General features: G+C 38.1%; 1 protein-coding gene across 1 annotated transcript; it reads left to right on the top strand.

Moving 5' to 3' along the window:
* Window positions 1-1174: 1174 nt before the first annotated feature.
* On the top strand, window positions 1175-4709 carry SLITRK4 (SLIT and NTRK-like family, member 4). Its single transcript, XM_010288563.1, has one exon. It carries the CDS (start codon window positions 1223-1225, stop codon window positions 3725-3727), a length of 2505 nt encoding a protein of 834 aa, XP_010286865.1. The 5' UTR covers window positions 1175-1222; the 3' UTR covers window positions 3728-4709.
* The last annotated feature ends 21370 nt before the right edge of the window (window positions 4710-26079 follow it).

Here is a 26079-nt window from a genome sequence, read left to right as displayed (position 1 = left end):
TGTCCTCCCTCCAGCTGGCTCCTGCTTTCTCCACTTCCATCCTGGCTCCCTCCTGCCAACTCAGTGGCTTCCCATAGCAGGCAATAAAGGGACAAGTTGGGAAATGGGGGGAATGGGGAAAGTGGGGGGAGCAATGTGATTATTGACTGATTTGGGTTTGTTTGGGTGTTTTTTTTAAAAGAAAAAGGTACCTTCTAACTCAGAGGAAATGCTGTGCCTCCAGTTCTTCTACGTAAAAAATGGCAGCTCAGCTGGCCTGACTATATGTGAAGGGTTCTTGAAAGCCACCTCTGTATCAGTGCAGGGATAAGAGCAAATTACATAATGTTTTATAAAAGAAAAAAGTTCTTCTTAGGTTTCAGTAGTGTCAGGCTGGTGAACTTGTGACTTTGTTTTGCTCTGCAAGTCAGGATATTGTTATTCCTGGGGATGGGGCTCTATGCCTGTGCATGCCTCTTCCATATCTGTGTGCTTCCATTTGCCGCCCATAGCTGATCTTCTGGTTTTGTGGGTAGTTCATTCTATTTCTGTGATCAATTTACCACCTATTTATTGAAACTATTTATAGTTTATTTATAATAAGTGACAGAAACAATGTATGTGCATGCCTATGTATCCCTTGAGTGAATCTCATGATTATTGTATTGATAATCTGTATGTGTTGGTGCTATAGATACATACATTGAGTACTGACATTGCTTTTTGTGTCTGCATCTTCATCCTTTCTGTATTGTGCTATCCCAATGCAAATGTTTGGGCATGCTTAACATCAGCATGTATGTTTAATATCCCTGAAATATATAGCAACATATGAGCAGTGCAGGATTGAGGAGAATAAATATGCATAAAATTGGAATCTCCTTTGATTATTTTACATTGTTAGTTATGCATGTTTGGCACGTGCAAGAGATAGAAATGTATTTGACAGACCTCAGAGTTGTTTATGTTTGTCTACAGAGATTTACATTCCATATCTGAAACAATTCTAACTCCCATGTATTTGTTTGGTTGTTAAAATCTTTCATGTTATTTTAAATTCAGAGCTTGTAGTTTATCTATAATCCTTGGCAGGTAGAGTAGCTCAGTGGAATAAAATTTTTAACCCAAATGATTTTGGGGAACAATGACAACTGAAAATCGTTTTCTTTTTTCTTTCCTTCTTTCTTCTTTAGATTCTTTATCTTTGTTCAGGAGCCTAAGGTTGCTTGCTGATCACAAGAAGATGTTTCTGTGGCTCTTTCTGGTTCTGTCATCTCCTACAACTGCAGATGCTGCAATATCTGTGGAAATTTGCAATGTTTGCTCCTGTGTGTCAGTTGAGAATGTACTCTATGTCAACTGTGAGAAGGTTGCAGTCTATAGACCAAATCAGCTTAAACCACCATGGTCTAATTTTTACCACCTCAACTTTCAAAACAACCTGCTAATTATTCTATATCCAAATACCTTTCTTAATTTTACACATGCAGTGTCCTTGCAACTGGGTAATAACAAGCTACAGAACATTGAAGGAGGGGCCTTTATGGGCCTTAGTGCATTAAAACAGTTGCACTTGAACAACAATGAATTAAAGATTCTCCGAGCTGACACTTTCCTTGGCATAGAGAACTTGGAGTATCTCCAAGCTGACTACAATTTAATCAAGCTTATTGAACGGGGAGCTTTCAATAAGCTTCACAAGCTGAAAGTCCTGATCCTTAATGATAATCTGATTTCATTCCTTCCTGATAACATTTTTCGATTTGCTTCTCTAACCCATCTGGATATACGAGGGAATCGAATACAGAAGCTTCCATACATTGGAGTTCTGGAGCACATTGGGCGAATTGTCGAATTGCAGCTGGAAGACAATCCCTGGAATTGTACTTGTGATTTGTTACCTTTGAAAGCGTGGCTGGAGAACATGCCCTATAACATCTACATTGGCGAAGCTATCTGTGAAACACCCAGTGACTTGTATGGAAGGCTGCTGAAAGAAACCAACAAGCAAGAGCTATGCTCCATGGGGTCGGGGAGTGATTTTGATGTGCGCATTCTGCCTCCCTCCCAGCTGGAGCCCAGTTACAGCACACCAAATGGCCACACCACTCAAACATCAGTGCACAGATTAGTCACAAAACCGCCAAAGACTACAAATCCTTCGAAGATCTCGGGGATAGTAGCAGGCAAAGCACTATCTAATCGCAATCTCAGTCAAATCATATTTTACCAGACCAGGGTGCCTCCTTTAACTCCTTGTCCAGTCCCCTGTGTTTGCAAAACACATCCTTCAGACTTGGGATTAAGTGTAAATTGCCAAGAAAGAAATATAGAGTCAATGGCTGAACTTGTACCAAAACCTTTAAATGCCAAGAAACTGCATGTAAATGGCAATTATATTAAGGATGTGGACACTACAGATTTCATTGAGTTTGAGGGGCTAGACTTGCTACATTTAGGGAGCAACAAGATTTCAGTGATCAAAGGAGAAGTTTTCCAGAACCTTACAAATTTACGGAGATTGTATCTCAATGGCAATCAGATAGAGCGTCTGAGCCCAGAAATGTTTGCTGGCCTGCACAACTTGCAATATCTGTATTTGGAATACAATGTTATCAAAGAAATCCTAGCAGGCACCTTTGACTTAATGCCGAATTTGCAGTTGCTCTACCTGAACAACAATCTTCTACGAAGCTTGCCAGCATACATTTTTGCTGGTGCACCACTTGCTAGACTGAATCTGAGGAACAATCATTTCATGTATCTACCTGTAAGTGGTGTTCTTGATCAGCTAAAATCTCTTACACAAATTGATTTGGAAGGTAATCCATGGGACTGTACTTGTGATTTAGTTGCTTTAAAACTGTGGCTTGAAAAGCTAAATGAAGGTATTGTGGTGAAGGAGTTGAAATGTGAAACACCTGTACAGTTTGCTGACATTGAACTTAAGTCTCTGAAAAATGAAATCCTCTGTCCTAAACTTTTAAACAGGCCATCTGCTCTCTTCACTAGTCCCATGCCTGCTGTTACTTTTACAACACCACTGGGACCAGTTCGGAGTCCTCCTGGTGGCCCAGTTCCATTGTCCATCCTTATCTTAAGTATATTAGTTGTGCTTATTTTAACAGTATTTGTTGCTTTTTGTCTTCTTGTTTTTGTGCTTCGACGCAACAAAAAGCCAACTATAAAGCATGAAGGGATCGGAAATCAAGAATGCGGTTCTATGCAACTGCAGCTAAGAAAGCACGATCACAAGTCAAACAAGAAAGATGTACTAGGTGCAGAGGCCTTCATTCCTCAAACTATTGAGCAGATGAGCAAAAGTCATACATGTGGCTTAAAAGAATCTGAAACAGGCTTCATGTTTGCTGACCCACCAGAGCAAAAAGTCATTCTGAGAAATATTAATGACAAGGAGAAAGATTTATTGCATGTGGATACCAGAAAAAGACTTAGCACAATCGATGAATTGGATGAGTTATTCCCTGGGAGGGATTCCAATGTATTTATTCAAAATTATCTCGAAAGTAAAAAAGAATACAACAGCATAGGGGTCAGTGGCTTTGAAATACGTTATCCAGAGAAACAACAAGACAAAAAAAACAAAAAATCTCTAATAGGTGGTAATCATAGTAAAATTGTAGTAGAACAAAGAAAAAGTGAATATTTTGAACTAAAAGCTAAACTGCAAGGTTCACCTGACTACCTACAAGTCCTTGAAGAACAAACAGCTTTGAATAAAATATAGGTCATGCAATCTTATTGCCTACAGAGGACATTTATTTAATGATGAAAGTGCCTTTTGTTGACTTTTAACTTCCAAATACTATATTATATTGATAGGCATAGAGGCAGGTGTATCCAAGGGTGTCTGATTAACTGTAGCTGCATATGATTCGTCAAGTAGAGGAGAATTTCCTTAATAGATTTTACTAGGTAAAGTTCATGCTCTGTGGAACCCTGTAGGGATACTGAAAACTCTATTGCCAAAGGGATGCTTTATACACGTTACACTGAATTTAACCTCAAGAGGCATATATGTTTTGTACCTTAAATGCAAAACCATTGTTTCCTTGTGATGTGCTAGAACAAACACAAGAAACCTGGTACTGGTATTTGTATTTCAGCTGAGTCCTTCATCCTGCATGTGGATTTAAGTTGGTGGAACTAGAGAAATCCTTTGATATGTGGTGTTGTAATGGCACTATCTAAAGATTATCTGAAAAGTAACAAGCATGCAAAGAGAGAACATTTGACAGTATGTGTAAATTGGTTACATTTATGGCCTGCATCTTCAAACCACTGGAATTATAATGTTAAATTGTGCAAATATTTGTTTAAAATATACCATGCATTACATACCTATGAAATAAATTTGACCACTTGAAGCATACATGTCGATACATAAGATTAAAAAAAAAAGGAAAGAAAGGAGTTCAAACTGACTTCTGCAGTATTTGTGGAATCTGAAGAAAATATTTCATGTTTATGCAGAATCTGTTGTAAGACTCATCTCCAATTAAAAGTAGAGTTCCTTCTCAGTTATGTGAAATACTTGCAACCCCAACGGGTTGTCCAAAATTGTCAAAGTGCTTACTGTGTGAGCGTAGCAGAAATTATTTTTGTAATATAATTCATATTTATGAAATACTTTGTATACTAAATAGGAAAAATATGTACTCCTTATATGTATTTAATATGCCTGACTTGTTTTCCTGATCACAATGCATTAATCATTCAGTATAAAAAAAAACCAGAACAATACACCAAACAGAAACTGGGGATGTAATGTATAGAATTGTCCAGAATTAAGTGATCAGATATAATAATAAAATTGTTCTGTACTGTTCTTGTGAAATTAGCATATTATCTTATTTCAGATTTGTTACCAATGGTGCATTTTAAAATAGATTAATTTGGTTTTTAGTATTGTGTCTCAGGCAATTATTTGCCACCAGTTGTCTTGCTTTTCAGGGTTCTGCAGCTTAATCTAAATAGTTTTCACTACAAGTATTTACAGGAATTCATGGTAAGGGCAATATTTTAATTGTATATGCTTAAGTTTTCTGTTCTTATTATCGGTCTGGCTTGTGTCAGAAAAAACCTTATCAGAACAGTGAACAATATGGCAAGTCATGTCTATTTAAAACCAGAGTGTAAAATGAATATAGTGGTCTCAGTTCAGAGTATTGTGTAGCTCATATCTAGAGACTAAAAACTTGCCTTTTTGAAAGCTGAATCTGAATAGCTAGGAAAAAAAAGTAGTCAGGAGAATGGAAAATCCCCACTGTATCTCACTGATAGATGGTACCTTGAGATGGGAATGGAAATATATTGGTAAAGCATCATACAGCAAATCTATACTATGAGATTAACAAAAGTTCTTTGACTTGAAAAGGAATATTTTCTTTCATTTCAATGAGCTTTAGATAAGACCTTCTGTCTCCTTTGCTTCCAGAACCTTCCCCCCATACCTTTTATAATCAATACATAAATCAATTAAGATTAGTAGGATATAAACATGAACGTTCATCATTAATTTAAAACTAGCAAATATTACAGCAAGACCCAATAATAATATTGTGGAGAAGGCTGTGTCAGCTATTTCCATTACAAACATCTAATTTCAGGGCTTTATACACTGCTGTGAATTTTTTATTCTGGAATGGTATTTGGCAAATGGCCTGCAGTATATTTTTAATAAAGTTTACAAAAAAAGCACTTCTTTATTTAAGAGGAAGTAAATCAAGACATTTTTCTGCTTTCAGACATTTATTTATGCTCTTGTAACTTAGAAAAAGGGTTGTTTTATTTTGTTTCCATACTACAAAGTATATACGTAACTTCAGATAATAAAATTATAACAGATAAATTAATGTCTGAGTTTCTTTCAAAAAGATACTGCTATCCATGCACAATAATTGACTTCATTCAGGATGTCATAGGGATTTTCAGGCCATGGATACTATGTGTCTATGCATTTCTAGCATAAAAACTTCTTGGTTTTCCAATGATGCAATACATGGCCAAGGCTTGAATAAGAACATTTGGGCTTATTGTGTCAAGAATCTGTGAATTAAGGAGTGTTAAAGATGCACTGACATGATAGACTGTAATGGCTCCATCAGTAGGCTGAGAATAATGGGTCACTGGGCCTGCTCTGCACAGTGCTTCATGGCTTTGAGGATGTGTCAAGATTCACTGGGATTTGTCAAAGCATACGGCTTCTGACACACTTCAGTGCATTGTCAGAAAATGTCATGTCCCATACCCTTCTCTGGAGAAGTGTGCATTAAAAATATTACAAATAGCAAATAAGCTAATACTTTTAAGTGATGTTAAAACTGAAGTGCTTATGACTCGTATTGCCGAGAGTTGAAAGAACAATTATAAATGATCATACCTTCCTCAGCTAAAAAATTGAAGGTTTGGGTTTTGTTGTTGTTGTTTGTTGTTTTTGGGGTTTTTTTGTGTGGTGAGGTCTTCTATTCACTGATCAAAAGAGGAAGAACTGAACCATTATGCTGTACCATTACACTGGGTCAGATTTTCCTGCTCATCGAGGTCCCAATCCATTAAAGCATTTAAGCTCAACCTAAATGATGTGCAGATGTACTATTCATGACCTAATACTTAAACATCTGTCCAAGAGTGGGACTTAGATTTTTTGTCATTGACTTCAAAAAGAGCCAGCTCAGAAACATTGTGTATAATACATACAGCCCAGTGACTCTTTTGAGATTATGCAGTTGACCGTAGATTCACCAGCATCAATAAAGATTGCACAATCTGGACTTTCCTGTAGAAATTGTTCCTAGGTGTTTTACATATATGGTGCAATATGTAGGCATAACAGTGTCCATGAAGAGTGCAGAAGTTGGCAAAACACTATATTTCTGTGAAATTGTTACTTTGACTGACAAGCTTAATGTCAGTTTATTTCCTCCATGTTTTGAAACAGTGTATGTGTCTACACAGCAATTTTAGTGTAATGTCCATTCAAATCTATAGTCAGTCTGTCTGGGAAGGAGACTCTTCGGATGTGGCTTAACAGATCTATCTGTTCATTACATTGATTTGAGTGGCCATGCTTGTGAAATGGCTGTTAAGACACATAGACATAAAGTAAATCAGTGAAGGTGTAACAGTTGTCTTCGTTCTATTACAAAGAAGTTTCCATTTTTAAATAAAATCAGTACAGTGTAATAGTTTCCTCAAAAAAGAAAAAAATTGTGCAATTTTATCAGAAACTACCAACTACCATGGTGCAAGAATGCAAGAAGATTAGACGTTTTATGTTTTGCATTTCGAGTTCAAGATTGACAATATAGAAATCTAGTCGTAATTTTTAAATTCTTTATTTTAAAGAGCCATAATGATGATATAAATTATAAAAGGCATGGCCTTGTGAATAATGTTAAGAAATGTTTCAGAATCAACAAAACACATCCAGAACTTGATGGTGGTATAATATCTATAATATCTTTTGCATGATTTGTACATTGATATTGTATGAAATGAGCACAGTGAGATTTTTTTTGTTGTTGCATCCAAAGAGTTGGGAAGGAAATATAACAAGAATGTATTTATAACCACTCTATTTTGAAATAAAGTAAAGAAAACAAAATGTATTTGTTTTACCCTGCTTCAATCATTACTATTTGAGGTTAGTTTATAATTAAGATAGTTTCTTAGAACATCCAGTCCAATGTAAAACACAGACAGCTATTGTTTCTGAATGTTGTTTGCCTTCAGCAGCATCAAAATATTAGCCAGCATTGACTTAAAAAATTGTATGAAACAATAATACCATTTTTATTAATATATTTCTGAAACTAGACTTTGTTAAGTGCCTGTAATATTCTTTCAGATTTTTTGTATATGGATGAAAGAGAATCTATATAGTTAAACAGTAATGTTATTTAATCACCTTAATGATTTGTTATCATTTTGTATGAAAGCTTTTCCCATCTTCTGTTCTCAAAAAAAATCCTCCTAGCCTCTGTTATACCAATAGTCCCTCCAAAGTCAGTGAAATTGTTTTGCATTAATAACACAAGCAGAATTTAGTTTTTAGTTGGATTCTGAGATCTTCAACATAGAAGTGCTTAGAGCAACAGTCAAGTAATGCCAGGGACATTTGTTTTGATTCTGCTCCCTTCTCAATAGTTCTGGGTAACACAATTTTTCAGAGGAAGGAAAGGTTAGTTTATCCTTCGCAAAAATAAAAATATCAATTCATATACCATTTCAATTTGTTAGGTTAGTTTTATAAATGAAAGGTGAAAAGATGTCTTTACATAGTAACTTCCGAATTTAGATTTTGTAGTAAAAATGTGTTACAAAGCCTCTTAAAATCTTCATGGGAGGGGAGAAGAGCAGGAACAGAATTATGTCTAGATTAAACACTCCCTGTTGTGTAGCATTTAACATGCATTATAATGGTGGTGGATGAGAGTCAGTTTGTGTTATGGACTAGAAAACCAGGACTTGATATGTTTTTTTTTCACTGCCAGTTGCAGTGTAACATTAGAAGCAAACCCACAGCATTAATTAATTAAGGCCTTTTTCAAGGCCTATGTATATATTCCATAGAATTTATTTCTAAAGAAAAACTTGAAAATCAAGAATAATTATTCATGTTTTGAAAATAATATGCATGCGCTGATTTCCAGAATGTAGAGGAACTTGGCAGTTTGCTGGTAATATGTTTTTCCATTATTTAGTCTTAATTTCTAATTGCAATTAATTCATCCTTATGTATTCTGATTGACGCTGTGTTGAAAAATAACAATAGGAATATTAATGCTCAGGGACAAACACATCTCAGAAATTTACCAATGTAAAACCAGACTAACTCAGCAGACTTCAGTGGAATCAAATCAGCCTTATCCTAGTGAACACAAAAGCAGAAATTTAGCATATTATGTGAGGAGCTGATCTGTAATGGAAGTAAAAAATGAACTAAGTAATTTTTTACTTGAAATAAAACATAATCTTGCTTTTTTCTCTATTGATTTATGTAGTAAAGTTGTTATCAGTGTCAAATAACCATAGGGCAGAATACAGGGTAGGTGCAGTCTTGTGTCCTTTCGATGTCAGCGGAAGTCTATAATGATTTAAGAGCTGTGGGCATCCTGTAGATGTACTGTGGATACAAAACTATTGAAATTGCCTGGTTTAATACATAAACTTGGGATATATATCACATAAAATATAAATGCTAACTTAACAATACGATTTATTTTCTCCCTATAATGGAACAAACTTATCCTTCTCTTCTTTCTCATTAAGTAGGGACTTTACTGAAAGTATCTTTGTTTTACTGTTAATTTTATTCATGTTCATTAGTAATACTTGAGATAATTTATTTATTGTCTGATAACAGTACATTTTGAGCAGTCTGTTATTTTTAAAATACCAGTCATTAGTAACAGACTGATGCTGTATTATGTTGGTTTTTCATTCTCTTGCTGCGAATTTTTGTAGTCATTTAACACTAAATTTCTTAAAAGTACAAATAACAATCAGATAAGAGACTTAGCTGGTACTAAATCTGAATTTTTTGTATGTTTATGTATGAGTGTATCTATATACATCTATGAGTGTGTACACACAGGCTTAAAATACTGTAAATCAACTCTGATGGGTGCACAAGTCACTGTCCCTTTGTTTTTTGTTTAACCAGAAAACAAAAGGTGATCTTTCTGTGGTTTAATAGTCATTTCGCGTACGTGCAATAACAAAGAAGTCTTCCTCAGTTTCCCTCATCCACAAGCATTTAATTTCTTCATTTAATTTCATGTAATTTCTAGAAACATGTGCTGTAGGACCTTCCAGGGCATCCTTCCACTTCATGCTCTCACTTCACCTTCAGCGTGCCCAGTCCCTTACAGCTGAATATTTGTCTAGACATTGGTTAATAACAGTTTCCAAAGAGGCAAAGAAGCCAATTTGCAAAAAACTGCTAAAAAGGCAAATTGTAGGAGACTTTCCTGGATGGTTTCTGAGTCATGTCAGATGTATGATCCAGAGCACAGAGGAGTAGGAACGGTTTAAACTTCCCTTAGGAAGATTCACTCTGGGCTTTTTTTTTGTAGCAGGACAATCCTGGCTTTTCATGACTGTAAGGTGTACATTGTAAACTAAATGTGATTCAGTCAACTGAATCCTGACAGTCAGACTGCAGGCTAAATCCTGCAGACATCTGCAACCACTTCCAAGCTAGGTTTTGGTGTCACTATTCACTGAACAGTCTTGGACAAATTATTTGGGTTAAACCAGATGTGATACATATTTCTTAATGAGGCTTTTAACGGAGATGTGGATACATTTATGTGTACATTTGGCTGCTGTTTGGGTATGGAGGTTAGTTTGTATGTAATGTTTTGGTAGAGTCTCTATTCTTGAGATTAGTGCTCACATCTGAATATGAGCCACTGCACAGTAAGTACATCTCAGTGAGCAGAGTCACAAAGAGCAGAGTGTTTTGACAGATTTTGAGCTCTTTGCTGCAAGAAATGATATACCATACAGCAGATTTCCTTGCTCCCTGACAGGATTTCAAAGGCTCTGTGAGTCCCTCTCGTCAGGGTATTCTTCTTGTCTACACACCGCAAATAAGACTCCAGGTCAGCAGTCTGGTATATGTGCAGTCTGTGTTTGCTTATACCCAAAAATAATTTTTTGGAGGAGAGTGGGAGAAGAACTTTATTTTTTTTTCTGAAAAGAAAAATGGGCTGAATTTGAATTTTCCAGGACTGAAAAAGAAAAATAGAGATTTTTTAAAGAATGATCACATTGGGTAATATATGTATTTAGAAGGTATTTTTCTAAGAGAGAGAGAAAGCAAGCAGTTGGTTTTATATTTTTACCACGCAGCTTTTCAACTTGTTCCATGCTTGGGTTAGAATATGCCCTGGGAGCCAAGGAGCTCATATATGCAGCTCAGGGCACAATTTAGCTGCAAAGATACATCCTAATTGTCTTGCTGCCTTTTGTGTGGTAGAAATTAAATGCAAGTTTTCTCTCTTTGCTTTAATGGAAGCTAAGGTCCTGTTGAGGTGCACCTACAATTTGATGAAGTTAGCAACAAGAGTACAAATATCATATAAGGGGTGATGTCTTTGGATGGGGTTTGAAATAATTTGGGTTCAAAATAATTGGGGTTCTTCTAGTTTCTTTTTTAAATATTCCCATGTGGTTGCAGTGTTTTATCCTTGTGAAGAGCTTTACTTTTTGGATCAGTTCAATTAATTGGTAGTTTTACAAATGTTTTCAGGAGGTTGTGTCCAAATGTCCAGCAAAAAATTTTGCTTTTAATTCCCATGGTTTTCTAAGATGTAAATAAAGAACAACCACTTCATGAATAACCTATATTTAAGATTATTTTTAGGTCAATGAAAATGATTTTTGCCTTAACTGGGTGAAATATTCAGAAATTACTTTGAGAGAATTGGGATACTGCCAAGTAAGGTTCCTAATTCTGTAATCCTTTCTCAAGAATATAAGCTGTGGAAGCACTAAGCAGTTTTATCTTTTAAGTAGCTTCCCTTAGAATTTGGAGTTTCACTTTAGCTGTTGGAGTGACGCTGTGAACATGATTTTATGATTTTGTTGCAATAGCCACACACACACTTAGCAACCAGCAGAAGTAATGGTCAACAAGAACAACAGTGCGGTGCATTCTCTTTGTGTAGCTTTGTCAAGTAATTTATACCATTTTAGTGTATGACAGCAAAGATCATAAGGATTACATATGGTAAAGTGTGTTGGTAAGGATTCTCTTATATTTGTAGCATGCTTTCAAAATGAAAGCAGTAAACAGTATGCGAATGATGAGTATTATCAGCATTTCAAAAGGAGAATACCATTGTACTGTACATAGTACTCTATTGTTAAGATTGAGAAATATCACTGAAAGTGACTAAGCTGGGTTTTCCTTCCTGTATACTTTTCTCCTTCAGCCATTAAATATACCTGTTTTCTCTATACAGTGCCATATGCAAGAAAGTATATAAGCCTGAAAAAGACAAGCAAATATGTTCCCTCCAAAGAGAACATCTGCATTGTAATAATAGAATCATTCATATTTTTCAATAACTTTGGGACCTCTGGCAGTTTTTACTTATGCTGGCAAGTTGTGGGACCCAGATACAGAATCTGAGCTAGTTCCTATTTCGTTTCTCCACACAAATATTCCCTTTGACATTACACATACATTAGATCAGTTTGCCTAGTGTCTCTTAGAGCTATATGGGGTTGAAGCAACAGCATATATTCATAACTACTTATGCAGGCATTTGCTATAGGCCTCATGAACAAAATGACCCCAGAGATAACAGAAGCATGGCAACGACCTTTGCTAAAGTGTCTTCTCCTATACCCTCTGGAGCAGACCTCTATGGCATGGCCCAGAACATCCATAGCTTGGGCCAAGGAACAAGATCGTAGCAAGGCTCAGTAACATCCTTGTTTGACATTGCAGGGAAGCAAAGTAACAGGAGCAGAACAGAACAGCAGCTCTGTAATTAAGAATGTAAGACTCTCTCTGACTGCTACTTCAATATATGGACTAGACTGTTTTGCTACAGGAAAAACAATCTTCACTTCTGGGTCCAATCTAAACTCTAAAGTTTATGACCAGGCTGGAAGAGCTTGTTTGACCACATGTGTCATCCTCCACAGTACCACTAGACCAGATCCTCTGTCAAATTTGTGGAGAAGTATCTTTTTTGCCTGTCTGTAAATAGTGTACAGTCAAACTTGCATTAAGAACTTTTAATAATTCTGTAATGTACTCTCCATAATGCAGTCATCTCCATGCAATATTGCTAAGTGCCACTGGCAGTAGATGGGGACAACCATTTTTTACTTCAAAGCCTATTGTGGCTGGACTCAGATTGTTTTGCCTGATAATTACATATGCTTCGGATATAATAAATTATTTATTTTCTGAATCACAACACTGTTTCTCATTAACAAAGACAGAAGGCTTTCACCTTTTTTTCCCTCAGTCTTCTGTGCAGTAGAAATTAATGTAATCCATTTCCAACTTGTAAAGAACAATGAAAAATCCTCTGCAGGAAAAATCCACTTTATGTAATGCACTGAAGATGGCACTGTAGTAACAACTTCACACTGTGAATGATAAGATACACTTGTGTTTGTTGCTGGGAATTTATGATTTTTTTATTTGTTTAGCTCAGCTAACGTAAAGCCAAAGGTCAGTTTAATGCAGCACCACCCGACAATGCTACTTAAATTAAGGCTGGAGAAGTGTTTCTGTCACTTAGACTTACCTTCAAGGAGATTCAAACTCAACCCAAACTATGTGGAATAGTTTATAGTTGATCTTTGTAGAAAGCTTTTTTTGTTAAAAAACCCAAGGAAAGTAACAAAGAAAATCCTTTCTGTTAAGGATATACTTCTCCACGTCTGTAACCTTTACAGGCCATATTAAGGCACATTAACCACAGTAGCTCTCTGAACAACTAATATATCCCAGGCCAGGGCTTTATGGTATTAGTTGCATTATACAAACCTTCCAAAATTCAGTTTCCTGTAGAGTTTGGAGGGTTTTATTTATGTGAAACAAGAGGTTCAAGTTAAAAAAAAAAGGACACACACGCACACAAGGAATGCCAGTGATGGCTGAGAGTCACAATTAGATTAATGATAATTTTTAGTAAGAATAAAGAAAACCAAATTTAAACTGACAGTTATATAGGTCTTAAATGATGCTTTTATCCATTTCTCAACCCACTCCTTTTAAGCCCTTCCCTCATACCAGGTGGAAGTTTTAGTTCGTTTTGAAGTATGTGAGTAATTGGGACCCTGTGCAGCAATTATTTCTCATAGCTACTTCCATCATACATACCTAAGATATTTTGGAGTGGATTAAAAATTGAAACCTTACATTCTTTTTAGGATTTACCTTGCTCTGGAATAGTTAGTGGAACTATTTGTGTGAACTGCTACCATGGGGCTTTTTTTTCAGGTGTTGAGAAAAAAAATGCAGGATTTAAACCCCCACTGATTTCCATGAGAGTCAGCAGCTGCCCCAAAGGACCTAATACTATCTGTCAGCAAGCCAGATTTGAGGGGGACTGTCTTTTTAAAAACTTCCAGAATATGCACTTACATGCCAGGCTACAGAAAGAGAAGAGCTTGGGCTGTTTGAGAGAGGTTCGGCTTTTTTTCTCTGTCAGGGGTGATATAAAGACAGACAGGTATTGCATGGCTTTAGAAAAACCTCTGCAAAAGACCCAGGTTTCGCTTCCAGTTAAAGGGCCTGACCCATAGCTAATGAGCACCCCTTTCTGTGGGCTGTTCAATCCAGCTGGTGTGCGTGTTCCTTCTCCCAGCAGGGATTTTTTCAGAAGCAGCAGCCTCAGCCCTGTGTGGTGGCCGGGAGGGAAAACAGCACCTCGCTTGGCTTGGCACTGGCTCTGCTGATCGATTAATGAGCAGTGTTAACCTCCTCAGGCTGTCTTCGCTCATGTTCCTCAGTGAGAAGGATGACAGCCACACAGGGCATGCAGAGAGGTGTTACATGAGAGGCTTGTTGCAGAGACACAAAGGAACAGACACACAAATCTTTGTTCAAGAAACTGGATTGCACACGAGAGCTAGAGAGTGGAAACCAGTGTGAGGACCATCCTCAGGCTCTGGCTGAAAGCTGAGCTGCTAAAGCCCAGCTTTGCAGCCTCATCATTGGTGCAGAACCCAGGAGCTGCTGGGACTTCGTAGCAAATACTTTTGGGGCTAAGGCTTGGGGTCTTCCCCCATGCCCTAGAACAGCCATTTCAGAAGTCCTTTGTGTGCAGCTCTTCAAAGGTAGGGCAGTTAAATAAGTAAATATATTTAGGGCCTTGATCTTGCAATAAATCTGGTAGTAGTGCTTCAATTACCCCAGCAGGGTGCTCCTCTCTGCACACAGTGCTTTCCAGCTGCCTGAGCTCTGCATCTTCCTCAGCCTCCCCTCCTCTGCCAGCTCAAAACTTCCTGCAAAAGCTCTGCACTTCCCTCTGCAGAAGAGGATGCTGGTTTTGTTGTGGTGTGAATGAAACCAGGGGTTAATAATTTCTATTTGTGTCACCACAACCTCCAACTACAGTAAAACTGAATGTGGGTGGTGGAGACAGACACAAATAAGCCAAGAAGCTCATGGTAAGATAAGGGCATATTTGATAGAAACTGAAGGAGGAATAGAAACAACTTGTGTTTGGATGTCTAGAGCTGGAATTTTTGTGTAGAGGTGACTTTGGGGCCATGGGATTTCTTAGAGGCCTGTGAAGCACTTAGCAAGCAAATTAATAAGTAAGGTGGGAACTGGCTGAGCTGCTGCAAAAATATGCACTCTAACTTATATACTCAAGTAAACTTTTTGAGATCTCTGTGATGCATTGGCCATTAATATTTAATTTAACACTTATTAAGTATTTCATTTTGTATAGTTCTTTAACGGAAAGGTGATGGATTGTGTTGTCTACAAGAACCTGTATGTAAAAATCTGGTAGATCTCTCTGTCTTTTGGAAAATAATTGCAGGAGGTAAAATACGTTATGAAGAGATTAGTCATGTGCAAGAGTGTTGTCTCATTTTAGTTTAGAAAAAGGCAGGACTAAACACCAGCATAATCAAATCAGATTATTTGTACGGCAAAGGGAGAGTTGTTATGAACCTGTAGCAAAACTGCCAACTGGATCTTCACTACCCCTATCATCACACAAAAGCTGAGTTCTTTGCTTCTACCTCCCATAACTGACAGAGCAGTGATTATGTGAAGAGCTGAGATATTAGTGCAGGCCCTAGTGCAAGGAAGACGTAGAAGCTACGCAACGTCTTTGTGCTTGTGCTCCCCTCGACTGATGGGCAGTGCAGTTAAGTCTTTGCACCCTCAGGAATTAAGGCCTTTGCGCCTCACTGGGACTTCTGCCACTCTAATATCTAGAAGGGTGAAACAGGCCAGACACAAGCCAGCAGAGCTGAAACACTGTAAAAAACTAGTGTTGTGCAATCTTTCCCCTTTATTTTTTTTTCATGAGTGTTGTGTGAAAGCTCCATGCCACAGTGCCTCTCCTGTTTTGTGCTCACACATGGCCACCATATTCACCCCGTGTCCCATACAACATAGACAAATCTTGGCATATCTTGAAAGCTGTCTCCCTCTCAATTCTCAGGCCTTCCACTGTGCAACAGACCATGAACACCCTCTTCTTCTTCCAGTAGTTTTTGTCCTTAATCACTTAAAACACTTTCTTAGGTCCTTAATAGCAGGCTTAAGGTTAAGCATTTGTTTAAGCACTTTGCTAAACTGTGTTTTGCTGAATCCCTGCCAAATGAAAACATATGGGCTAATTTGCCCTGATGTTCTTCCGTGAGCCTTCAGGAGAGGTGTAAGAGCAGCAATCTTGACCAAAGGTGTACTCGAGGCCAGAGATAAGTGATTCCAGGCTACAAGATTGCTCTGAGTTCCCTGGGAAACTGTAGATTTGGGGATCATGCTTGCTCTCCTTATCCCTTCTCCTCCAGGGAAGAGCACCACTCTCTCTGCAAGGTGTGTCACCCTGCCTCGTCATCCCTAGTGTCATCCCCAAGTACCTACAAGGAACAGAGCCAAGGAACATCAGTATTCCCCCATTTGTCACCAAGAAACAGCCGTATCTGGGTTGTATGCAGTGAGCAGGGCTCTTCTTTCTGCTGTGTCATCCAGTCTCTGCTGTAGGATGTTTGAAACAAGTGTGCTCCTCTTCTGATGACATTTCTGATGAGCCAGAAGGGACACAAACTGTTGGTTGACCCTTAAAGCTGTTCCCTAAAGAGCAGCTAGTATAATTTCCCATGCTGTGGGATTGAAAGATTTTGGAAACTGATCTTAACACATTAGAATGTGGTATAAAATGTTAACCACTGTCTGTCACTCAAGAAAGAATGTGATAAGTTTAAGGCTTTGCAATGTCACCTACTTTTAAAAAGTATTAAATAATGGCTTATACAACATATTAATGAAACAAATTATTAGCATAGGAACACAGATTTGTGGAGCTGTGTTTTTAAAGTATTCACAAACTTGAAAATGATGCTAATGCTGACATTCATGTTCAAATGCCCTGACTGTAGTACAAGGTCTCAGAAAGATATATGAGTAAATGTAATATGGTCCTAATGAAAAACAGCAAGTAAGCATGGAATTAAAAGCTTTAACATAATTCAAGAGTAGGCTGAATCAATACTGCATTGGCAGTATTTATTGTTCCAATGTAAGATTTTTTTTGTGTGCATGGTTTGGTTTCTGTAATAAATGATACTTCTGCGATCCACAGGGAGTCTAGATTGTTACCAAAATGTGCCTGTCCATAATAGCTTTAATGCCAAATGAAAAAGTTTGTGGAAGAAAGGAAGAGTGGAATTTGGACTTTAAAATGTCTTCCTCATGAATTATTTATACTATTTATTCTGCAAGATCAAATGCTGTTTTTAAAAAAAGTATGACAGGGAGTGCACAAGAGATTTCAGAGGTTGGATATGAACAACAAACTTTTGCTAGGAAAGAAAAAACAATAAAATAATCTCCAAACCTAAAGCAAAAAGTTTGCCTAAGGAATATCAAAGATCAGCATTGTGGGACTATAAAATGCAGGCCCAAATCTAGCATTTTATTTTTACAGCAAGATGTTGTCAAGCTGTTCTGTGATCCAAGACTAAACAGCAATTTGCAAAATGTGGTGGCAGAACACAGATCACCTTAATTTTTAGCACACCGTAGCCTGGGATGAGCCACTGCATGCATTAACCTCTGTAAAAACAGTGAATTTCAACCTCCTCCACAGCACTTTATTCTCTTTAGGTAATTAACTCTCACATGCTTTAATACAGTGAGCACCCAAAGGGTGAATATGGAATGCTAATCTCTCCATTTTTTGTAACCACTAACAGGACAGCTGTGGACACCTTCCTAAATGTCAGTGGACGTGTATTGGGGAAGGGGGTCAACAGGGAAAAAAATAATAATTCACTTTTGTCAGTTTTCTGAGTTTAGGCAATGTTCAGTTTGACTTCTCAGGAAAGCCTGATCTGAAATGTCTGGCAGAAACCACAGAAATTGTCCAGGAAAAGCTTGTTGCTCTGAGTACATACAGTTGTTTGAATGGAAAGGAAGAAGAACAACATCTGTGTTATCTTGCAGAACCAGGTGCTGGGGGCTCTGTCCTGTTTCTTTCTACGTGCTTTGCAGGTGCCAATGACAGCAACAGCACTAATTTTCAAGCAGATCCTGCTGGAAATAGTGTGAGGAAACTGCCATTCTGCAGAAGGCACAACTGAGGGGCAGGAACAGAGAGTGCATTTGTTTTGAGGGTATGTAGACCAAGCATTGCCAAATAAAAACCATTAAGGCAAACGTGCCTGCTCCTTGCTGACATCAGTAGTAAGTCCACTTGTATCTTATGACTTGTGGGACACTCAGCCTGTGGACAGCTGTGTCACTCAGAAGTCCACTGCTCCCTGACAAAGAGGTTGTTCCCAGCCTTGCCTTTACTGTAGAGACGGAGAAGGTAGGCTTGTCCCTCACTAGCAGGGAGCATGGAGACCCTCTGGTAGCACCTCCTGCATCTGCTTGAGTCAGCAGAACTCCACTGATCTGAGTAACCCTAGGATGACTTTTATCAACAAAGCTAGGCTCTGTGGTGTCACTGGTGTTCATGGCAGTGCAATGTGGTGGAAGAACAAGTATCATTTTTTCCAGTGGATACCATGGAAAGATGATGTGAACTTAGAAAATGCTTTATACTAGCTAAATCCTGTTCCTTTCCCCTTTTCTTGCTTACTCTGCATATAAACAGAGACCAACTGGGGTTGTACCAGCTGCCAAATTTATTCAAGTATTCAGATTTGACCCTGATTCAAACCCATGGTGTTTGCTGCTGTAGCAACTCTCACTGGCATAGAAGCTAGAAAAGAAGCAGGACGTAATTCAAGAGCTCTTTACATCTAGGTAACCATGGATACCTAAATGATACATAAGACCAGTGTTTACAAAGTTTAGTGCATAGTTTCCAGAAATGGGAAGAACAGATTGTGAGTTATCCCTGGGACATATGTGCAGGAGATGAAAAGTAAAAATAATGCTCTTCTACTTTTATGAAGTAGTGTTCTGTAGGATGTTCTACTTTCAGCTGTTGTGACTATAGTGGGTGTTGACAGACGTGGGTTTGTGGCTTTGATGGCTATGGTAGAATGTGATGGCTGAATTTCATATTTAATGTCAGGTGCGGGGCAACAAATTGCTGACATAGAAGCTTGTCTTCATAGAGGCTATTGCATCAGGTAACAAGTTCATTGGTTAATAAAAAATTGTCTTTGTAATACAAACACCAAATGCCCCAGTGTTCTTTATTGTAAGTGCAAATAATAAACTCACAAAAATAGGATTTTAAAAGAAAAAATAAATGTGTACATAACATGACTTTTATCTTCTATTTGTATTATATGTTATCTCCTTATGCCTGTTACATTTTAACACAATTCCCTACATAAGGCAGTTTGCTAAGGATATCTTTCATTTAGCAGTAGTTTTCTGAGATTTCTTTTTCTTCTCCTCAGACAAAATGACTGGTTCTAGGATCAACAATTGCCATCTGTTTCTTTCTGTACTACTTCAGAGTACAACATACTCAGTTTCTACTTCCCAGGTTAATTCATTCATTTGTTCATTCACTCATTCATTCATTCATTCATTTTAACCATTCAGTTTCAAGCTATGTTTAGAAAGGATGCCCAGCTAAGACTATAAAATGCCTCAGCAATAAGTAAAGATGCACAAACAAAAAAACCTAGACATTTCAGGAAAAAGTCATGCAATGCACCAGACCCTTTCATTCTCCTGATGTTTTCCAGAGAGTCATCAGTATCATCATGACCTATTGTTTTTTTCTGGAGCTGGACAAACCATGGTATGGGAGCAGGGAATGGATAAAAAATATATATCTCAGGAAAATAATGTCCCACAGACTACACTAAACATTAAAATATTTTGCTTTGCAATAAGCTTTAAATAATTTTTAAGTGATTATGGTAAACCACTAGGAAAAATCTCAATTTTTCATTGCTGAAAACCAAGTAATTTGTTTCAGGTTGGTATGTGTGCAAAAGCCAATATGGAAAATTTTTATGAAATTGAAGATTTTCCACATTTTCCCAGAGTTTGAAGAAAAAACAAACAACAAAAAGCAGTCTTGAAAAATTCTAAGAACACTTAAGTATGTTACTGATTTCAGTAAGCACAGATAACAATTTCCTCATCTTACCTAGCAAAATCCCCTAGGTAAGATCAGCATAGTCATATATGGTGGATGCTCTAACATTGAGGAGTTGAGGGCTATTCTTGCATTTATGGCATATTTGCTTTTTTTTTGCTTTTTTTGCCTTTTATTTGCTTGTTCATGTTCACAACTTTATACTGTATGCTTTCTTCTGTATTTAATTCACTACGGAAAAGCATATGAGCTAGCAGCCACAGAATTGAACTGCTTCAAGACATTTGATCAAAGCTGTAACTGCAATAGCTGCAGGCCAGTGGTTGCAGTAGCTGCAGGAGATGGTTCTTGCTCCTGTTCTAGTTCTGGGCACGCTATTTTACAATCTGTTTAATGCACATGTAAGTAGGCTGTGTTCTGAGAAGGAGGCAAAAGATGAGGTATTGTTGGACAGTTGCTCTTGATTAAAAGCATTATATTATCTTAAAAAAAACATTTTAGACTAAAGCACCAGGAGACAGAAATTCTTTTCCTCCAGAACACAACCAAGGACTTTATTCAGAGCTCTTGATGGAGCAGAAAGCCTTCCCTTAGCTTTATCGACCTTTAGACAGTCCCTCTGTTTGGTTAAATTTAAACACCATATAATCAGCAGCTCTGACTTGGAACTACACCAGGTTCTAAGGCAATTTGGGAACTCCCTGCCAGCTGCTTGTACCAAGTAGGAGGTGAGAACGCACATGTGCACACATGCCTGCAAACCCATACGCAGAGGTAAAGCCTTTTATTACAAAATCTACTCTCTACCATACAAACATGACAGGTGTAAAGATCTGTGAAGAAAGCATTTGCTTCACAGCTGGTTTTTGTTAATCTGTGCCATGTAAACAGTGCAGCATTATGTAGTGCATGGCTACTGCTTGCTTAAGAGCAAAGTGAACTCCCCAGAATAAACACAGCTATGAACTCAGTGGGAAAATTGACCGTGAAGAAAAATCAGCATTTGATCCTTGCTTCTGCAACAGGCTTACTCACTGGCTAAGCAAGGAATCATCCTGCTTATGTACCTTTCCCACATTAGTTTTGTTTCTGTTAGCTCTGCTACTGTGACCAGGATGTCAGCTTAGCTTCCAAAGAGCATTTTTAGATTTGAGTTTTACTGAAGATTTCAGTTTTACAGTTACACCCAGCAACTTGAAACCCATGACGTAAAGGGCTTTATTATTTAGGGGCTTGATGCTGTACATAGCAGTGTGCAGAATCTGCAGTAAAAATATGTTCCTTTGCAGTACTTATTTTTAGCAGGCAAGTGATTCAGGTTTCAATGAGGAGCATCACTTTGAACATGCTATTTTCTTTCCCTTTTTTTTTTTTAAACTAATGTTACAGCAGAACTGCAATATGCCTAATTTATAGCATGCTACTATGAATATTATGATTGTTTATATTAGATCCTCTTTGTCCTGGGTCTGAGTTATTTTGTAAGAAGCTTACATTTTATTAATTTAAAGCAACAACACCAATAAATACCCCTCTAACTTTAAAGCCAACCTCAGTATAAAACGAAGCTTAAGTCTTATAACGCAGAAGTCAAATTAAATTGTATGCAAAGATATTCATTATTCAAATGTCAACATTTTATTGAAGTAAATCTGACTTTTTAAAACATAATTTTTGAATGCTTGAGGTTAACAAACTAGAATTGTTTGAAAATCATGTACGCCCTGAAGCCAATACTTGTCTATACAACTCCTATATTTAACTGTATGAGGGACATTCACCCACACAAATGTAGCTGGATTCTCCTGGAAGCATCTGTGGTAAATGTGAAGAAGGAAACCTGTGTGGTCAGATGTAAGGGGGGAGGGATGGAGTGAAGATGAAGTTTGGCTCAGAGCTCCTGCATGGTCCCTGTTGCTGTGGAAACGTTGGCCTTTGCAGTGCCTATTGCATCTATATATGTTCAGAAGAGCCATCTCTCCTTTATATCATTAGGAGAAGTCTAAAACAAAGACGATCAATTAATGCCCTGTGCTATAAGGGGAAAATGTAGACAATAACTTAAACTGCGTGCTGAAAAAGGGGTAATGAATCACCCTTTTATGCAGTGACATATAGCTACATCCAAATGCCATGCTGTGCTGCTTAGGAAGAAGAAGAAGCAATGACAAAAATAGAACTGTGCTTTTAAATTCAATTGCTCACAACCTTTCACATGTCTTCCTTATCCTCATGAGCAAGCAAATTGGTATATAATACTTTATTCATCCACTACCTTGTAAATAACATCATATTATATGATTATTTCTTAAATTAACAAGGCTCTAGCTCTGACAAGTAGATGCTTCCACTTAAAGCACATTTCCGTCTGCTGTTGACTGTCTGGTTGTTACCCAGGGAACGAACGCAGGCGTGAATTTGATTAGACATAGTTTCAGAGATGTGGGCACTGTTTCAGGCATTGTTTGGTGTTTCTGCTGGAAGAATTCAGTTTGTTAACTTTTCTGTTAAGTTTTTGTTTGAAGAACAGGGAGGAAAAAGGCAAGGATCTTAAAATAATCATTTTTAGTTGGGTTTATCACAGAATCACAGAATCGCTAACGTTGGAAAGGACCTTCAAGATCATCAAGTCCAGCCATTAATCCAGAACCACCATGTCCCCTAAACCATGTCCTGAAGCACCACAACCACACGTTATTTGAACACTTCCAGAGATGGTGACTCCACCACCTCTCTGGGCAGGCTGTTCCAATGCTTGACCACCCTCTCAGTGAAGAAATTTTTCCTAATATCCAATCTAAACCTCTTCTGGTGCAACTTGAGGCCATTTCCTCTCGTCCTGTCCATAGTTACTTGGAAGAAGAGACCAACACCCTCATCGCCACAACCCCCTTTCAGGTAGTTGTAGAGAGTGAGAAGGTCTCCCCTCAGCCTCCTCTTCTCCAGACTAAACAACCCCAGTTCCCTCAGCTGTTCCTCATAAGACTTGTGCTCCAGACCCTTCACCAACTTTGTTGCCCTTCTTTGGACACAATCAAGCACCTCAGCATCATTGTTGTAGTGAGGGGCCCAAAACTGAACACAGTATTTGAGGTGTGGTCTCACCAGTGCTGAGTACAGAGGCACGATCACTTCCCTACTCCTGCTGTCCACGCTCTTGCTGATACAAGCCAGAATACTGTTGGCCTTCTTGGCCACCTGGACACACTGGGGGCTCATGTTCATCCGTCTGTCAACCAGCACCCCCAAGTCCCTTTCCGCCAGGCAGCTCTCCAGCCACTCTTCCCCAAGCCTGTAGTGTTGCATGGGGTTGTTGTGACCCAAGTGCAGGACCCGGCACTTGACCTTATTAAACCTCATACAGTTGGCCTCTGCCCATCGATCCAGCCTGTCCAGATCCCTCTGCAGAGCCCTCCTACCCTCCAGCAGATCAACACTCCCACCCAACTTGGTGTCATCTGCAAACTTACTGAGGGAGCACTCGATCCCCTCATCCAGATCATTGATAAAGATATTGAACAAGACTGTCGCAGAACTGAGCCCTGGGGAACACCGCTTGTGACTGGCTGCCAATCGAATTTATCTCAGCTTGCTAGTTGCTATTTGTGTTTGGTAAATGGTTGCTCATTGTACATAAAGAAAAATGTGGAAAAATTCCAGTATTGATAACAGGGAGATATGTGAATATACAGGGATTTTTATTGTCTCCACTGAAGCAGATTAAATTATTATAATCGTGCTAGAAGATAACATCATTAAAATGTGAAGACCTATTATAATAATAAGGCCCTATCATAATAATAACACTGAAAACATATTTTGATACTTAGCTATGCACGGTCTGTCTTGTGAAGAGGCAGCATGGTATTTCAACTGATGGCAATGTTGTGCTCAGTGTGTTTATTTCTCCCGTGGAACTTGCAGATGTAAACATCTGTTGAGTGTGTAGCTAGAGGACAATGGTTTGACATTCTACATGAGCTCTCTTGGTGAGCAAATCCCACTTTCTTTTCCTGTTACAAAAGCAGAAGCGGGAAGTAAACTTTGGAAGGTAAAATAAAATGAAAATTACTCCACCTAAAACTGAGCATTTCAGATTTCAGAATGCAATTCAGTCTTGCAAAGACATAAGCCTACACGGTAATGTGAAGCTTAGTTTCCAGGTACAAAATTCAAGAGAATTGAGATTTTCTGTTCTATTTCAAGCTAAACTCTAGAATAAACAGGATTAACTATTTAACTGTGATCACTTGCTTGGGATTCCAATGATCTGCAGCCTGGGAGCTGGGAACATGTCTTCCCCCACTGCACATTCAGTAACCTTGAGGGCTTTATGCACTCTCCTGCAAATGTACATCAGAATTACTTCTCGTGAGCCAATTAACTCTTCTTTTATGACCCCATTCTTGAAAATGAGTGATTTGGCTGCCAGCGCACTATAATTCATATCTGGTCTGTGATTTTATAAGACTGTAACTTTCTTCTGGGAACATTTAGTCTAGCTTTTTAAGGAAACACAACTCGTGATGACATTGTCCATCTATCTGTGAGTCAGTTACTTGCTAGCAGCTTTTGATTTTTTTTTTTGCAGACTCCAAACAAATTTGCAAATATCAACTAATTTGATAGCACATTCTGTTAAAATTGGAAGCTGGGTAAATGAGAAAGAGCCTTTCGTGAGAGAAACACAGGGAGTACTCCATTGCTTTCAGTTGAATTTATAGTATAACCAGCAATCCTTCAGGCAACTCTTTGCTTGCTCCTCGCACAAGGCAGAGCTATCAGCATGGCAGGATGGCTGGTTTGACACAGAACACAGCAGGAAAAGGGCCTGGGGACAAGAGGGAGTTGTTGTCAGAGAGGAGAGTAACACCGGGGAGTCTGGGAATGTGCAGGGCAGAGCCACTGTGATAGAGCTGTGGGCAAATGGGAGTTATCAGGGGGGATGGGGTGGAGGTGGTAATAGGACAGGAATTATCTGGAAGTCAGACTTTATAGTTTCTGCTGTTCATGAGACAATTTGTTTTACCTCATCATTCAGCTATGATTTGATACTGATAGTCTGTAGGGCAAATGAAAGAAGCTGTTACAGATCAAAACGTCATTTATACAATGACTCCTGCTGAGCTGAATTGTTGTTGGATTAGGATCCTGTTTGGTAAAAACAAGTAATAAGGGATCAAAGAAGAGAAAGAGTAATTGAGAGTAATCAAAAATCCATAACCAGGAGGTTAGATTTGTAATGTAGCACAATCTTCTTGATTTGCAACCAGCGAGCAAAAGATTCTTACAGATTGAGGTGAGATTTTTACTGAAAGGGTTAGGACATACACTGAACAATATAGTTTAGAAATGTAATGCTTCTTTTGTAGATTGCTGAAAATACCATAGTTACTTATAACTATTAGTTCTAATAAAATTAGCTCTTTTTCTGAACACCATCAATACAAGCTTTGATTTTCTACAGATGTATTTCTTATTCACTGTTGTCAACTGAGAAAGTGAGAGAATGAATTCTGTCCTTCCAACTGATTGTCAATAACTGTTAATCCTCTGCTGTGTATTCAGATGGTAGTGTTTCTGCACCTAAAGTAGATAAGTAGGACCATTTTTAATAAGACAATTGCTAGGAATGCACACTTTTTTGGGTGTGTAAAAAAGTCTTTTTGTTTCAGTCATAGCTGGGAAATTTGCATGTTCCTATTTCCACATTTATATTTTCTTTGGCAGGTTTATATTTCAACAAAGAACAGCCATCTTCCAGTACAAGTGTGGTCAAAATCCTCTTTACTTGAGAGCTAAGAAGTAGGACATATACTGAAACCTCTACTCCGCTCTACCC

This window comes from Phaethon lepturus, unplaced genomic scaffold, assembly GCF_000687285.1.
Source record: "Phaethon lepturus isolate BGI_N335 unplaced genomic scaffold, ASM68728v1 scaffold8856, whole genome shotgun sequence".
Lineage (NCBI taxonomy): Eukaryota > Metazoa > Chordata > Aves > Phaethontiformes > Phaethontidae > Phaethon > Phaethon lepturus.
This window is presented reverse-complemented; position numbering and strand designations above follow the sequence as displayed.

Bases quoted from the DNA above. Each gene is read 5' to 3' on its own strand.
- SLITRK4 (XM_010288563.1), top strand. From the start codon at position 1,223: ATGTTTCTGTGGCTCTTTCTGGTTCTGTCATCTCCTACAACTGCAGAT.